The following is a 16875-nucleotide window of genomic DNA, read 5'->3' as shown; positions in this document are numbered from 1 at the left end:
TCTGCCTTTCTTCAGTGAGATGCCTGGCTTCTTTGGTTTCCCACCCCTCTTCTGTACTCCCTACAAAAGCAATTGTAGGACTCCATCTTGGTTTTTACCTCTCTGCTCTCAGGTACTCAGTGTGTGCTGCCTCTTATTCTCTTTTTTTTTTTCCCCCATTTTTCAAGTTAAAAATGGGAACTTAGCTATATTCTCATGTGTACGTGATTTATTTATTCTAGTTGGTGCATTAAAATACCAGCCCTGGTATTTTATTTATAAGCTGTAAGCATAGATTAGGCAGGTTGTGAGCTGTTCTCACTTATATCCCAGCCAGATATCTCCTGTTGTTTGTTTCTCACCTGGGTTATTTCTGCTCCATCACCTGGTCCTTGGAGCCCATTTCTCCTGGCCATGTGCTCACGGGCCATCTCTTCTCATGGCAGTCTCCTCTTTCTGTCTCCGTTTTCCTTCTCCCAGGTTACTCCTGAGACCCCTTACTTAATCCTCAAAACCTGCCTTTCTCACTGTCTTTCTCTCTACTGCCTAATCACAGGCTCTAGCCTTCTACTAACCAATTAACTTTAAATTGGGTAACCAGGTTGACATAGCATCACTTGGTATACGTGAGGTTCTTATTGGGGGCAGCATCAGACCAACCCTCAGTACTAATGGCTCAAAGCAAGAATCCAATAATATAATATCATTTCTAACAAAAGACCATGTGAAAAATTCTAGACAAGGGCTGTCAGTGCTACACTAAAGTATTAGTGTGATACATCTATAAATAGATGGATGGATAGGATTTAATGGCATTAATTCTGCTATGCTAGTTTTTCGCTCTTTAATATGAAGTTATAATGGTTGAGAGACATTATTCTTTCAGAGATTTGAAAAATTGAAATACACTAAAATTATTCATCAGAGTTAACTCCGAGTATGTAGCTTTTAAATTGTTAAAGTGTTTGTGCTAAACATAATTTTATTAGCTGTGTCTAACAAGTGTTGGGATTTGTTTGGGGTTATCCTGGCTAGGAGGCTGAAGTGCCAGTGAGTAGTAGATGCTTATTTTTGTCTGTAACGTTACAGATTTTGCCAAACTTGTTGAAGATTTCCGGGCTTTTGGGGTAAAGCTTCTGCAGTCAACCAGTGGCCGGAGTCATGGCAGCTTTGAGTGGGTTGACAGCATGTTAGTTCAGGCCCTAAAGTCTGGCGATTGGCTTCTGATGGACAATGTCAATTTCTGCAAGTAAGAACTATTACATACAATCAGAAATGGGTGTGACTGAAATTTGGCTTGTGTTTGTTAATTGTAAAGACTCACACTGGGGATGTATTTTTAAACTATTGTCTTTCTCACCTGGCGTTGCATCTCCAGCCATTCTTAGACTATCATGTAGTGGACAGACTGAGTTAGCCATTAGTTAACTGAAGTAAAGGCTAACAAAATAGTATTGCTTCCTATTAACATCCTTGCTCTCTTGTTATGGTCATTTTACTTAAATACAAGAGCTGATACAGGCAAACATTAGTAAATACATATGACTAATGACCACAATCCTTATTACTTTCTATCCCACTATGAGGAAATGGACAAGTCAGAAATTGCTATGATAAGAAGCTATTTTTAAGTGGTGACTTCTGTTCTTTCTGTTCTTGGATGTTTCTGGATGTCTCTGTTTGAAATCCAGTTACATTCAAGCACGGTAGTAATTTTGAGAAGGGGGAGCTATGTGTTGCTTCTCCATGTTTCATAGACTGTGTACTTTTATCAAGCGATGTACCTTAGAGAATGGGGATGAGAAAAGGGAGTTGATTCTCGGAAGAAATCAGTATCTCACAGAGCGATCTCTGGAAGGGAGGCGTGAGTCCAGAAGCAAGCGTTGACTTGTGCAAGAGCAGTAGAGTGAAGGCATCATGTCGGCCTGAATAGCATTTGAACTCTCTCTGCAGTCCCTCAGTGCTGGATCGTCTGAATGCCTTACTGGAACCTGGAGGTGTCCTCACAATTAATGAGAAAGGAATGGTAGATGGATCCACTTGCACAGTGACACCAAATCCCAATTTCAGGTACTTCTACCTCTTACATTAATAAAGAATTTGATGGCTTCAGAAACAAAGGCAGACATCAGATGGAACCTCTTTGTAAACTGCACCATGTTCTGAGAAGGCCACTTGATCACTCAGTTAGAGTGTATTAAGGGCCAACTGTTTGCCAGGTACTTACTAGGCTTTGAGGTCAGCAAAATACAAAAAGAAGTGAGGTGCTTCTCTAGGGTTAACTGAAAGTAAGGCATAGAAGGTAGGGAGTCAGTTACAGTCCTTTGCTGGTATTCTAGGGAGAAGGAAATGCAGCTTATGTTGGGGGGGGGTCATATGGGTGGGATTTGTGAGTTGAGTGAGGGAAAGAGACAAGGATGGTATCTCTGGTTCGGGCTGGAGTAATTGGGCAAATGAGAAGCCATTTATTAGGAGGGGAATACTGGCAAAAGAGAAAGTTTGGTATGGGACAGCCAGCCAGAAACCTGTTCTTTGTTTCTGACATAAATAGATGTCACATGGGGATGTGGAGGGACAGTGATGAAGAAAAATTGACTATTACAGAAAAGTTGTGCTGGCTAGATTTGCGGCAGCTTGATACAAAGTAGAGTCATTGTGGAAAAGGCAGCCTCAACTGGAAAAATGTCCCACTAGATTGTCCTATGAACAAGTTGGTAGTGTATTTTCTTGATTGATTGATTGATTGATTGATTGATTGATTGATTGATGTGGGAGGGTTCAACTCTGGGTCTTGCTACTCCTGGTCGGGTGGTCCTGGATACTATAAATAAGCAGGCTGAAACAAGCCAGTAAGCTGCAGTCCACCATGCCTGTGCAATAACTCCTGCCTCTAGATTCCGGGCTGGCTTCAGTTCCTTCCTGCCTTGCTTAGATGATGGGCTGTGATGTGGACCTGTAAGCTGACATAATACCTCATGCTGCTTTATCACAGAAGTACAAAACCTCACCAAGTCTAGTCTACTGCTCTCCTTCCTGTAGATAGATCAGAATAATAAATAAGCTTGGCCTGAGCTGGCAGTATCGGAAAGCAAGACTTTGTAAATTCTCACCATAGCTCCTTAAGAAAGCCAGTATATGAGGGTGGAGAAATGGCTCAGTGGCCACAGCTCCTGCAGAAGTCTGGACTTTGGTTACCAACACATGTTGGGCACCTCATAACTATCTAAACTCTAACTTGAGGGAATCTGACACCCTCTGTAAGCACTCACATACAGGTGCATAACAGACTCACATACATACATGTAGATAAAAACAAGTCTTTAAAAGCAAAAGTAGGTTTAGAGAAACTGACTGGTACTGGCATACAGTAAAAACGAGGTACAGGCATCACACAGTGATAGGAAGTTAGCTTCTTCCATGGAGTCCCCTGTAGGTGAGGCATGTGTAATTTGCCCATAACAATTGGTACCAGAGGCCATTGGTTACTCTGGGATTTGATTTCTCTCTCTTGTCAATTTCCTTAATAATTTCCTCTTTATTAGGCTTTTTCTCTCCATGGATCCCATTCATGGAGAAATTTCCCGAGCTATGAGGAACCGTGGACTTGAAATCTACATTTCAGGAGAAGACGATGGGAGCATCCAAGATAACCTGGATTTAAAAGTTCTGCTGCACAGCCTTGGATTGGTGGGGGACAGTGTGTGTAACATCCTCTTGGCTCTGCACACAGAGATCCAGAGCCTTGTGAGAGGTGAGGGTCTTGATTTCTGGGCCTCTGCAGTTTTGTTCCTGTAGCAACTCATGTTGTTCTGTGTAGTCTTGGAGTGCTCTCATTTGGTGTACATTGAAATAAATTGATCAGGAAAACTTGCTGAAAATGTAACATTCAGATACCTCAAGAATGGCGTGCTCCTCAGCTGAGAGAAGTGGAGCAGTGTGTGAAGCTCCATAGGGAAGGAACTATGAGGTGACTCACTAGTTACAGGCACTTGCTCTTCCAAAGATTGGTATCTGATTCTCAGCACCCCTGTCAATGGGCTCACCGTTTCAGCTCCAGGGAATCTGACGCTCTCTTCTGGCTACTTGGACACCCACATTTGAAGTACAGATGCATATGTACACACACACACACCTAATTAAGATAATAATGTATATATGCTCCTGCAGCAGGGACCATTTGCTGAGTACTTCTGATTTATCTTTGAGATTCAAGAGCTTTGCCCTCATATCTCCTGGGTCACCATTTGCCCTCATGAAGGAGAAATAAGGTAGAAGCTTTGACTTGAAGCAGCTCTAATTTTTGTCATTTCTTTTCCTTATGTTAAAAGGATGAGTGGTGGTAAATGAAATACTATTTACTGAATAACTGCTATGTGCTGGGTGCAGTTCTGCTTGTCTGTTGTGCATGCATGTGCTCCCGTCCTAGATGAGCCTTAGTGAGTTGATACTATGTCAGAATTAGTTAATGACATTGTGACTTCACAGTAGACCTGTGGTCCCGTCCCCCCGTCCCCCGGTCCATTCTAGGTCATACTCTTTACCCTCCTTGGTGTATGTCAGCTTGAGGTTACAGATAGATGTGACGCCTGTGAGCAACTTCTCAGATGCGCCACAGGAGGCCAGGGAATATGGGGGAAGGTGGGTGGGCAGAGGGCATTAACGCTCTTAGACATCTGTTCTGCCTCCTCAGGAGACCCTAGATGGAAAACAATACAAGGTTAGGACTCAGTGTACACAAGATTAATATAAAGGCATATTTATCAGAGCATATTTGGATTCTTTGGGGTTTTGTTGTTTAAATGTTTTCCTTAAATACATTAGTGTTCTGTCTCCATATATTTCTGTGTTAGGGTGTCAGATTCCCCGGAACCACCATGTGGGTTCTGGGCTTTGAACCCAGGCCCTTTTGGAAGTACTCTTAACTGCAAAGCTGTCTCTCCAGCCTGATATCTCTCAGTTTTTTATCAAAGGTTTTGAAAAAAACTGTTGTTCATATGTGACAATGTTTTGTGTTTATAGGTTCTCCAGCATCATCTGTCTCCACTCTCAGCCACGCAGCCATACTCATTGTTCAGTACCTGCAGAGAGGTCTGAGCTTACACAAAGCCTTTTTTGAAGCATGCTGGGAAGTATATGTCTGCTCTCAGCATTCAGCAGCAAACCAGAAGGTACTGTGAATGTTTCATACCACTGTCCAACTTGTAACACTGAGGTAGAGGAAATTACTTTTCTGGATAGCAACTTTAAGAGAGTTGACTGCTATTTTATTCCAGTTAAAGATCTGGTATCGCCGGGCGTTGGTGGCGCACGCCTTTAATCCCAGCACTCGGGAGGCAGAGGCAGGCAGATTTCTGAGTTCAAGGCCAGCCTGGTCTACAGAGTGAGTTCCAGGACAGCCAGGGCTATACAGAGAAACCCTGTCTCAAAAAAAAAAAAACAAAAACAAAAAAGATCTTGTATCTAGGTACTTTTCTGGAATTAATTTAAATGTAAATATTCTTTTCCTGAAACATTAACAAAACCATTGTAGAGTGTGTCTAAGAAGTGTTTACAAGTAGCTATGTGAGCCCTAGATTCCCTCAAACATTTGTCTGTTGGTGATTTTGATGGCTGTTCTTTGTCAGTGCCCTTGACTCTGTGCTTCACATTTTACAGCTTGTGCAGGCTTTGCTGGAAAGTCATACTGCATCTCTGCAAGCTAGGGAAACTTGGGGACGCTCCATTCTTGCTACAGGGCTGTGGCCAGATTCTGTGCCTTCAGCTCTCTTTGCAACAGAAGACTCACGACTCTCGGTTGTCCGGAGTGAAGGGCAGGTCCTAGCATACTGCCTCAACAGGATGAGCCTGAAGACCAGCAGCTGGATAAGGTCAGTGGAATCTTCAGTGTGTTCTCTTGTATACATTTTGGTTTTGCTGAAAATAGTGAGCACAGTGTAGCCCTCCCAGCATTTGTAGCCACTTAATTGTCTAGCCATCATATTTTTACTGTTTGTTTTCTTCGGTTGTGTGTATTTAGAAGTCCTCTGCAGAAGTAGATTCTTCTAGACTGATGAGCCTGTTATGTGCTCACAGAAAGCAATCAGAATGTATAGGCACAAGCTAGGTCTAGAATTCAGGCCTTTGCCATGCTGGGCATACTTCTATTAGCTTCACCCCATCCCTAAGTACAGGGTTAGGTGTCTTTTGTCTTTGACTTTTCATTTCTTTATATGGGATTTATAAACCAATCACCTTTTTTTTTTTTAAATGTCATGTAAAAGACTGTTCTAACTTTTCTTGTTCTATGAGTTCCAGGAGTCAGCCTCTTACTTTACAAGACTTAGAGAATATTATGCAGACTTGTAGCCCTGAGGACCTGACGTTCAATTCGGTGGAAGTGGATACTTGCTGGGTCGATGAACCAGAGGTTTTAGCCACGGCTGTTAAATTGCTCATAGAAAGAGCAACCAATCAGGATTGGATGCTCAGAGTTAAGTGGCTTTGTCATCTAGCCAAGAACTTACCGCAGGGGCTTGGTAAGTAGCAATGCTTGTACGGGTAAGAAGGGGTTACATATGTTTTCCTTGTTCAAGAATCTCGGCAGACATGTTAGTCTGTGACTACACTGTTGAAAGTATTGCTCAGAAAAAGCAAAAAAATGTGTAAGACTACGTCGTTTAGATAGCTATTAAATTAGGGTAATATTTGCCCGTTATGTATCAAGAGGAATGCCTCAATATTTCAGGGACATGTTCAGTTCAGAAGGAAAAAGTACTGCATCATTTTTTTTTTTTTAACCCCACCCCCGATCATGTTACTTTTTAGCTTTGTTATTTAGCTTTGTTAATTTTTCTGAGAATAGTGTTGTTTTTGGTAAATTCATTTACCCTTAAGGATCTTAAGATTCTAATTTGTTTTTTGTTTGTATTAGACAGGGTCTCACTATGTAGCTCTGGCTGGCCTAGAACTCACAAAGGTCTACCAGCCTCTGCCTGCCTGGTGCTAAGATTAAAGGCTTCTACCACTGTGTTTAGCCCCAAGCCTGTGCTTAATTTGCTATTTATTCAAAGGAGGAAAACAAAAGTAGTAGTGAAAATGCCTACGTTGTAAATCATAGAATATGGAACTTGTTGGTGATGGGTGATTCATATGTCTTGTAAACAGAAGTGGGAGCTCCAGAATTACTTTTAATGCCAACCACAAGGAGGCAGGAGGCAGGAGGCGGCTTGGGGCTTGTTGGACAACCTAATTGGTAAATTCCAGACACATAGAGATCCATCCCAAAGGAGTTTGATGGTTCTGAGTACTCAGGATTGTCTTGACATCTTTCTGTGTACACTTAACCATTTAAAAATGAAAAAATGTCAACCCAGGTGGTAGTGGTACACACCTTTATTCCGAGCACTTGGGAGGTGGAGCCAGGCAGATCTCTGTGAGTTTGGGGCCATTGTGATCTACAAAGAGAGTTCCAGAATAGCCAGGGGTAAACAGGAAAACCCTATCTTGAAAAACAAAAACAATAGTCAATCTTAGTAACTGAATATATAGGAACTGTTGTGCTTCCTGAGAACTTATAGTTAAGCCACTGCAGCATCCTTGTCTCTTGTCTGGGACAAGGGAATTTGTGATGTGTTTCTCTACATTGTTTTCAATGATTGCCACTAGCCAGAGATAGTAACATGGATAAACAGAACATAAAGTCTTGGGAATTAAGTATCTGTAAACTCCAGTGCTTTGCTTACCTAGTCCCAGGTCAGTCACTCTCATGACTGTTCTACCATTGCAGAACGTTCATTTGGACAGCACGGCCTTGGACCTTAACAATGCCTCTCCTTTTACAGAGTCAGTGCGGGTTCATCTGGAAGCCAGTGCCACTGCTCTTAGGAAGTTTTATTCAACTTCTCTCTCAGCTGGAGTCAGTAATGTCTTGAAAATATTACAGACAAATATAACAGGTATTACCTGCTGGTTTCTTCTCTTAACACTTTAGGGGAGAAGGTCACAGCTCCCACTGTCATCCCAGCTTTCAAAAGATGTAATATGGGCAGATGAAACTGGTCTTCAAACTGGTCATCATCTGCCAGCTGAAGAAAAAGAAAAGACTACTCAGCTCTTAGAGAGTGACTGGTAGAAAAGGACAAAAATTAAGATTTCTATGTCTTCTATTTTGAAGATTCTTTTGTTTACTGATAATTAGAAGAGTTTTCAGCATAAAATATTTCACTCGAAGGGAAAGTAAACAGGATCATTTAGATAATACAAAACCTTAATGATAAGAGTTAGCTTTTGGTGTTTCTTCTTTTGACAATTGTTTAATTCATTTGAAAGCTCATGTTCAAATGAATCACATGTTCACACTGACAGGAAATAGCAAAAAACTCAACTTAGGCTTGCTAAGCCAGGCATGTTAATTATATAATTCTTTTCTTTTTCTTTAAACTAGATGACTTTGTGATCCCCTTGGACCCTCGGTGGAATATGCAAGCTTTGGACATCATTAGAAATTCACTAGACTTTGATCCACAGTCAGACCAGGCTAAACAGCTCTTTGCTCTCTTAGAATCAGTTGCAAACAAGTAGGTGGCTCTAGATGCTTTCTCTAATGGCCTTTTCCATTATATGTCAAATAAAGGTCACATGGGCTTTAACCAACATTAGGTCATCGTATTCACTCAGCATTAGTGTTGGACAGTTGTGTTTCTGCCAGTGCGTCCCAGTACCCTCCCATTATCTTCTCACCCTCTCACATGTGTCTTCTTTAGTTTTCTTCCTCAGATAAGGCACACAGATGTGACTCTTGGAACTTAAGTAAACACGCCTGTAAATAGTCTAATACATTTTCCCTCATTTTTTATTTCATTTTTCTTTTTGCCAGGCAACATTTTGGTTCTGTTTTGTTTTTAACCAATAATTGGTCATTCGTGTAATATTGCTTAAACAAATGTATAGTCTAAATACAGTATGTATTACTTGAAGATGTGCTAGTAGTGAGCACATTATTTTGATGGATTTTCATCAAATGAGCCCATGAGTACGAATATGTCCTAGTGCTCTAAGGACCATTATGCTTTATGCTCACTGATGCAGTGACAGCCTCTATGCAGAGCTCAGGTTACTGTCAGATTACGGCAGAACAATGCAGTGGGACCTACTCATTCATCTTCCTAATGCCCATGGCTACCGACCACTCTTTGCACTCTACGCTCCAATCCAGAATTTGCAGAGGCAGAAGAGAAATGGGCTAGGTGTAGGGATTAATGTTTCTGAGTTCCAAGTATTTCTTTACTGCGGTTATGGCTCAGTGAGAGGATAGTTACCTAGTGTGCTCACTGTTCGAGTTTGGTTGCAGTGTTACTGTGCCCCCACCCTCCACCCCCCAAAAAAACAACTTCAAAAGAAGTCCTGTTAATCAATAAGAAACTATGTTTTGGATCTCATTGTAGGACATTTATTTATCTTGACCGGGAAAAGAGGATTTTCACTGAAGCAAATTTGGTATCTGTTGGTAGTAAAAAGTTGAGAAGCAGTGTTTTGAGGATGTCTTTTGAATTTCACAAAGGTAAAAACATTTTCTCTTTTTTTTTAAAGGCGTGCGCCACCACGCCCGGCTCATTTTCTCTTTTGTAGTCTGGTTATGCTGTTGCAAGAGTTAGGAGACATACTCAGCAGCTGCTGCTTTTCAACGATTCCCTTTCATTTGTTGACCTGATAGGAAATATACTCAATATTGATGTACTGAACACTATGCCAGGTGCTCAGCTAAATGCTGTTTCTGTATCCTCACAATAACCCTCGAAAGTTAAATAGGTTCTCATATGCTAGGAGCAGAGAAGTTCAAGACCACATATTTAGCAAGTAGCAGAACTGGCAGTTCACAACCAGGTTGCTTAGCTCAGAGAGTATATGTCCAGAAGCATGTTGGCTGTATGGGGGTCAGCAGTTCTCTATTCCTTACATATTGTAAACCAAAGACATATGCCATTTAGGAAAAAAAAAATCAAAACTATACGACAGAATAAATGTTTTAAAAGCTAATTTTTATCAATGAAATACAAACTGGATTCATTTAAAAGGAAACCGAAATTGAGAAAATGCCCCACCAGAGCAAGTCTGAGATGGAATGTGAGCTGAGTATTTTAAGCCATATAACTGTTGCTTTCCGTCCTGGTATTTTATCTCAGCAATAGACACCCTAAGATACCATCCAAATACATGTGCTCTGGTCCAGTGTTCCTGTTTGGTTAAGTTTTTTTTTAAAGCTATGTATATGTACATATATTTATACATGCATAGGTTTTTGCTTGCATATATGCATGTCTATCACATACATTCCTAATGTTCTTGGAGGAAGAAAGCATCAGGTCCCTTGGTATCAACTGCCATGTGGCTGCTAGGTCCTCTGAAAAAAACAGCAAGTGCTCTTAACTGCTGCCCATCTCTCCAGCCTCAGGTGTTTGTGTTTAAATACAGGTATAAAACACGTAACTTTGCTTTATAGCTTGCATTTTCCACTAGGACATTATTTACATCTATAGGTATTACACCTTATCTGCAAAATTTTATAATACATACAAAATACGCTTTTGATTTTGAGCTTTCTAATAAACCTTTATACTAGAGATGAAATTATAAACTAGATTATAATTTATTTTGCGAATGTTTTAAAGATTAACTCTAATGGAATGTAATTGTTTTATTTAATTGTTATATCTCTCTAAGATCCAGAGATCTATCATAGCCCGCCCCATGAAATTGTGGCCAATCTTGCAGCTTTTTTTGAATTGATTGATGGCCTAATCCTGTTCTGGGTACAGTCTCCCCAAGGGGTGGTTCCAGATGCCCACATCAATAAGGTGAGGCAATGCTTTGACCTTCAGCGTTTTTAGAGTACATTTCAACATGCATATGCTTGTAAAACCAATGTAGCAGTCAGTAAGATACTTATTCTCATCCCTAAAAGTTTCCTTGTGTCCTTTTATGTTTCTTTCCTCTCCTTACCCTACCTATAATCATGTAGCCATTGAATGGAAATGTACATTATAGATCTCTGGTCTGATTGGTTAATTTAGAGATGTGTCTTAGTTGTTGTTCTAGTACTGTGACAGACAGGATGACCAAAGCAACTTTTAAAAGATAGCATTTAATAGGGGGCTTCTTACAGTTCCTGAGGGTTAATTCCACGGCCATCATAGTCAAAAGCATGGCAGCAGGCATGGTAGTGCAGCAATAGTTGAAAGTTTATATCTTAGCCATTAAGTAGGAGGTAGAAAGAATGAGACTGGGCCTGGCTTGGGTGTTTGAAACCTCAAAGCCCACCCCCAGTTCCTCCAACAAGGCTACACCTACTCCCTCCTAAATATATTTGAATGTTCCCTCCCCCAGCTGGAGACGGAAAATTCAAATATATGTGCCTGTGGGACCATTCCCATTGGAACTAACACAACTTACACCTGTGTGGTTTCATGTATTAGTACTTTGTTCATTTTTATGGCCGAGTAATACTCTCTTCTAGCAATGTTCTACAATTTATCTCTTTGTCTCTTAGTGTGCATTCAGGTTTTACAGTTATATTCTAATTTGCCCAAGTTTCTTATATATCATTTTTACATATGTGTTCAATACCATTTCAATTCCAGTTTATTCTTATAAATCTAGTAAAACTTTTTAGCCATATAGAACCCCTTTCCCACAAAGGTTATCAAAAACAATAGAAAGGTTTTGTTTGTATGGTTGTATTCTGACAATATTAAGGACCATTTAGGAACTGACACACATAATATCAAATATAGTCTGTTAACATGAATGATAGTTTTTAATAAAAGCCATTTTTTCCAGATTGAAGTTGGTGAGAAGAACGACTGTAACTAATTGCTCTAAGCAATAGCTTCAAAGACAAAGGCTTGTCTCGTGTCTGCTCATGTCTGCTGTTAGTCTTGTGAAGGGCACCTGGCCCTACAATCCAGGAGGTTGGAAAGGAAGTAATACTACTTAAATCAGGAATGTTCTGGTGGCTCTCCATAACCCTGACAGGGGTTTGGATAGACTGAAGCACCTTTACTTTGTCTGCCTATAAATATTCCAGTTTAGATTTATGCTATTTACGTTAGGCTCTCATGGGTTTTATTTCAGGTCAAACTGGTAGTGGATTGTCTTTGGTTTTTGAGATAAGGTTTCACTTTGTAGCCCAGGTTGGCCTTGAACTCACTCAAAATCCTCCTGCTCTCTCAAGTGCTAAGATTACAGGTTTGCAGGACCATGCCCAACATGTTGAATATCCTTTACAGACAGTAGTCATGGTTTATTTTGTTTTAAGATCTTAGGTTCTGTGCAGTGGCGCGACCGGTTTTGGACTGTGGCTGATACAGTGACAGTAGATGCTTCAGGTCTGGCTTTACTTGCCCTCCACTGGCACTGGGTTTCGAAACATTTGATCCATCAGATCCCCCAACTCCTGGTGAATCAGGAAAACAAGTAAGACCCCATTTCAAGCAGTAATGTTAAAAGATAAAAGAACTTTGAATTGAAAACGATTTCCTCTTGCTTGGTGTACTTCTTTGGCTTTCCTAAATACATTAATATACAAAGGTGTAGACTTCTCTTTAGTACCCAGCATTTCCCCTTGTTTTCTTTGAAGATACTATAAAGAGTTGCAGACAGTCTCCGAGCACATCCACAGTTGTCTGGGCAGCCCTGCTGACAGCTTTGCTGGTGTAAAGAAGCTGCAGGCATTCCTCGGACGACCATTCCCTTTTAAGGTACACCTAGAGACCTGTTCAGTGAACCCTGGGTTTCTCCTGAACCTGAAAGCTCAAGTAGTTTTGCTTCAAAGCTAACCCTTTATTTCTTAAGAAAGTGCTACCTTGTATTCACTTTATTAACTTAAAGTCTACCAAAGCAACTAGGCTACTGAAAAGAACTATCTTTCAACTCAAAGTCTGCTCTCTTTGGTTTTATTTTAGGACAAGCTGGTAGTGGACTGTTTTCTACAGCTACAGGCCCTTAACAGAGCCCTTGCTATCGGAGAACAGCTGCCTGTCTTTGGGGAATGTGGGTGGCAAGAAGACATTAATCGTCTCCAAGTGGTTGCTTCTGAATGGAATTTGAAGAAAAGTCTCCTACAGGCCTGGGGATTGATCCTCAGAGCCAACATTCTGGAAGATGTCAATTTAGGTAATATTTTCTGGTATTTGGTTTGCTGAGTGTCTTCTTTCCTGCCACTCAAAAAGTTTGCCCTTAGGACTCAACTTCACAAGTATTAGTCAGCTACAGCATTAGATGTGTAGAAGTTAATATGATTGAACTTGGGGAAACTCCAACAGCCAGCTGATGAACTTGGGTTGATAACAAGTACAGCCTTGCTGCCAGATGTTGGGAATCTAGACCTTGGACTTAGACTACATTGTTCTAATACATGTCTTTTTGATTGGAATTGAAGATGAATTGAAGAATCTTGTGAGCACTCAGTGTTCAGAACTGAAAAGCAGAGGACTTTCACGTGATTTTCTGGAGAAAGCACATGACGCTTCCTCCCCATCCCAGCCAGACCTCAGCTCTTTAGTCCACCTCACCAGGCGAGTTCAGCTGTGGCCTGCGACCGAGTACCTGGCTATGCTGTGGCAGTACAGAGTGACAGCTGACTTTATAGCGCAGGCTTGTCTGAGAAGGTAAGTGCTTTTCCACCGTTGTTCTCTTGAGGGGGACAGACTGTCTTGTTGTGCTATCGTGTGGATAATGAGTGTTGAGGAGTGGTTGCTGAGGTACGGGGAAGTCATTGCCATTTTGGTAAGACCAGTCTTTTCCTTTGATTGCTTTGGAGTCCGTGAGGTGTTTCCCTCTCTAAAGGGAGTCCTTCAGTAGTTGTTGATGCCTCTTGCTCCATCCTCTCCTTGATTATTGTTGCAATAGGTCAAGCAAACATCAACAGATGGATGAGGAGATAAGTCATCACATCACGTTTTGTCTTAAGCACACACCAATTGCACCTCAGAAACTTTGGAGTCTTTGGTCTTTACTGCATATTGACAAGGTAAAAATTCAAAGTCAGGAGGGAAATAAACCTCCTTCTTGGTTGTCTCTGTCTTAGATTTCTGCTGGACCTTGTACGGACTTTCAGAGTTCCACATTGTGAACTTGGGTTTTCAACTTCTGCAGTTATTAAAGGTTTTATATAACACTTACCACAGAATTATCCATTTGGTTTCCAGTAAAGGATATAGAAGTATTGACTGCTTAAAAGTTCATTCCCATTTGGCTAAAAATATCATCTTTTCGTTACTCCCGTGTTTAATATGAATTATGGTAAAATGTGGTTAATATAATTCCATTAGAACAACCTTAAATTTAGTGGGGGTCTTGTTTTGTGTATTTCTTTTGCTGATTTCACAATTGTGTGAGTTATTTTAATTTCTGTACAAACTTACAAAACATCTCAGTTTATAAAACTGTAAACAGCCTACATAACTTCAACAAGATAATTAAGGGGTGTTGAAAATAGGCAGTTTAGGATTAGCACCTATAACCACTATTGGGTATTGTAGGGTATTAGATGGCAGACTTGATAACTTTGCTTGATCGAAACTTTTTGAAATATTCTTTTACCTAATTCTTAAACTCTAGTTGTCTGCTCAAGAAGTTTCTTGTTTGTGGTCGGAGTTATTTACCTCTACATTTGGGTCTTCATGGAGCAGTCCAGTCACCACAGCTCCAGAGTGTTGGCTGGCATGGAGCCCTCTGCCTAATATCCAGCAGCAGGAAGTGCCCAGGTCCCGCTGGGACTCCACACTGAAGGTTTGTCGGCATAAAAATCATACAAGTACCTGTTCTTTCTGTCCATCAGTTGGCTTACAAAGGTGATTGTGGGACTTTGTGTTTTGTGGGAATATTAAGCATACTGTCCAAAGCATGAATGATTTGTGTAATACTGAGTTAAAGGCACAAAAGTTTTCTTTAAAAAGACACTTAGTTTTGTTGTGTATGGAAGTGCCTGCCTGTGCAACAAATGTCATAAGACACCAAAGTCTCTATTTCACTCCTAATCAAAAAATACTCAAACTACAAAGAAGTGTGCATGCAGAATGGATGCATCCTTGACTTTACTTATATTTCTAAGAACTCTTCTTTCTTTGTAAGTATGGCATGAAATCTGTACAGCTTACTCTTCTTTTAGTTCAGCACTGGAGAGTTTATTTAAGTGTTTTCTTTTCTAGTCTTTTGGTTTTTGAAGATGGGGTTTCACTATATAACCTTGGCTGGCCTGGAGGTCACCGTGCAGACTCTGAGCGCTCTCTCCATCCCTGTTTACTTTCTAGTTAGGACATACTGAGTTTTCTCACTCCTGTATCTTACATTGGAGTCCAAGGAAGACAGCTTGACCGTTCTGTGCTTCCCTCTTATTTGTCTCTTGTCTCCTGTCATCTCTGCTTTCTTGTCTGCTTTCATCTCTGAGTCAGGTGGTTCTCTTGTTGCTCAGGGTCCTGGCAGCCTCTGCAGAGCTGTGTTCTCCAAGTGCTGCTTTGGTGTGCTAACAAACAGCAGTAGAGCAAGCTACTGGGATGTGAGTGGCCTGCCCCTCCTGTCTTCCTCACATGTCACTCTGGGAGAGTGGGTTGAGAGAGCCCAGCAGCTCCAGGACATCAGTTCATTGCTGTGGACCAACATGGCTGTGCCCTCAGTAGCTGAATTCAGGTATTTCTCTCCTTGGAGTAGTCTAATGCTGTTGTCTACTTTCCATCATGTGTAGCAAGGGCTCATTCAGAATTTACTTCTAAGGCAGATAGCTGATTCTGGCGAGTGAAGGTGGGGGGAGTTTTTTATAGATCAGCTTGCTTAGCAATCCATAGTAGGCTACTGTGAGTTCAATTCCTGTATTTTAAGAATATTTGAGCCAACGGGTAATACACAGAAAGTTGTACAAGATTACGTGAGAAATTCGCCTCAACCGTCTATGGTTATTATTTCTAGACTTTATAGTATGTATTCAAGGAGGTTGTTTGATTCACTATTGCTTTGTAAATGCTGTATCATGTCCCCACAGACGCACAGATTCTCGGCTCCAGGGGCTGGTCCTGTGCCGGTACCTGCTAAGTCTCACGGAGCTTCTTCCCGCAGCCCAGCGGCAGGAGTACATGCAGAACTGTGAGCATGTGCTGCTTGGGAACAGGCAGGCCTTCCACCATGTGGACCAGACTATGGGGAATATAGGTGGTCAAGAGGCGCTTCCCAAAGAACTGCTCTGCCTTCTGCTCACCTCTTTGCACTACTTTATTGGTGAAGGGGAGGGTAAGCAGAACCTTCCTGAAGCAGCCCGTCGTGGGAGGCTCTGGGTGAGCCTTGGCTTACTCCAGATTCAGACTTGGCTTCCTCGGGCCCGCTTTGACCCTGCAGTGAAGAAGGCATATAAACTCAAATATGCCCAGGAGGAGGTAAGAGCCGGAGCTCCTTCCTGGCTTGCTGAGTTTGGTTGTAGTTTACTCCTGTGTTCCCTGTGAGGCTGAGAGGCCTTTTGAGTCTTGTTTTGGAGGACTGTTTTGTGTGGTTGTTTTGTTTATTTTAGACATGGTTTCTCTGTGTGTCCCAGAACTCACCTTGTAGACCAGGCTAGCCTTGAACTTACAGAGATCCAATTGCCTCTGCCTCCTGAGTACTGTATTAAATGGGAGCGTCACCACACCCAGCCTCTCATGAGTCTTAAAAAGACTGCATTTCCTTTAAGATTTCTGACTCAATTTAGCAGGGAGGAAGTAGGCATTGTCAGAAATAGTGGAATCGTCTCCCTATACCCTAGAGATTGTGAATGTAATTCAGATAATATGGGACTCTGCTTCGAACATGCATAGCTGATGCAGGGTGAAAGCTGCACTGTGGTTGGTAGACAGTTGGGAATTGAGCAGCATGAGGAAAGTCATGTCTTTTGACTGA

General features: G+C 41.4%; 1 protein-coding gene across 2 annotated transcripts in view; it reads left to right on the top strand.

Annotated features, from left to right (window-relative positions):
* Mdn1 (midasin AAA ATPase 1) overlaps nt 1–16875 on the top strand; it is a 121100-nt gene that overhangs the window by 63661 nt on the left and 40564 nt on the right. Inside the window, exons 44-61 of one of the 2 annotated variants that reach the window (XM_029476052.2) lie at nt 1069–1228; nt 1933–2049; nt 3522–3730; nt 4999–5147; nt 5635–5846; nt 6274–6494; nt 7800–7913; nt 8402–8534; nt 9402–9517; nt 10678–10811; nt 12272–12429; nt 12593–12713; nt 12918–13128; nt 13394–13622; nt 13864–13984; nt 14575–14745; nt 15428–15642; nt 15992–16379. In XM_029476052.2, coding sequence (XP_029331912.1) covers nt 1069–1228; nt 1933–2049; nt 3522–3730; nt 4999–5147; nt 5635–5846; nt 6274–6494; nt 7800–7913; nt 8402–8534; nt 9402–9517; nt 10678–10811; nt 12272–12429; nt 12593–12713; nt 12918–13128; nt 13394–13622; nt 13864–13984; nt 14575–14745; nt 15428–15642; nt 15992–16379 — 3179 coding nt within the window. Of the gene's footprint in view, nt 1–1068; nt 1229–1932; nt 2050–3521; nt 3731–4998; nt 5148–5634; nt 5847–6267; nt 6495–7799; nt 7914–8401; nt 8535–9401; nt 9518–10677; nt 10812–12271; nt 12430–12592; nt 12714–12917; nt 13129–13393; nt 13623–13863; nt 13985–14574; nt 14746–15427; nt 15643–15991; nt 16380–16875 lie in introns of both variants that reach the window. The other variant, XM_029476051.2, reaches the window with a different exon arrangement.

This window comes from Mus caroli, unplaced genomic scaffold (assembly GCF_978045245.1).
Source record: "Mus caroli unplaced genomic scaffold, Mus_caroli_1 scaffold_6, whole genome shotgun sequence".
Classification (NCBI taxonomy): domain Eukaryota; kingdom Metazoa; phylum Chordata; class Mammalia; order Rodentia; family Muridae; genus Mus; species Mus caroli.
The sequence above is the reverse complement of the archived record's forward strand: the minus strand, read 5'-3'. Positions and strand labels throughout refer to the sequence as shown.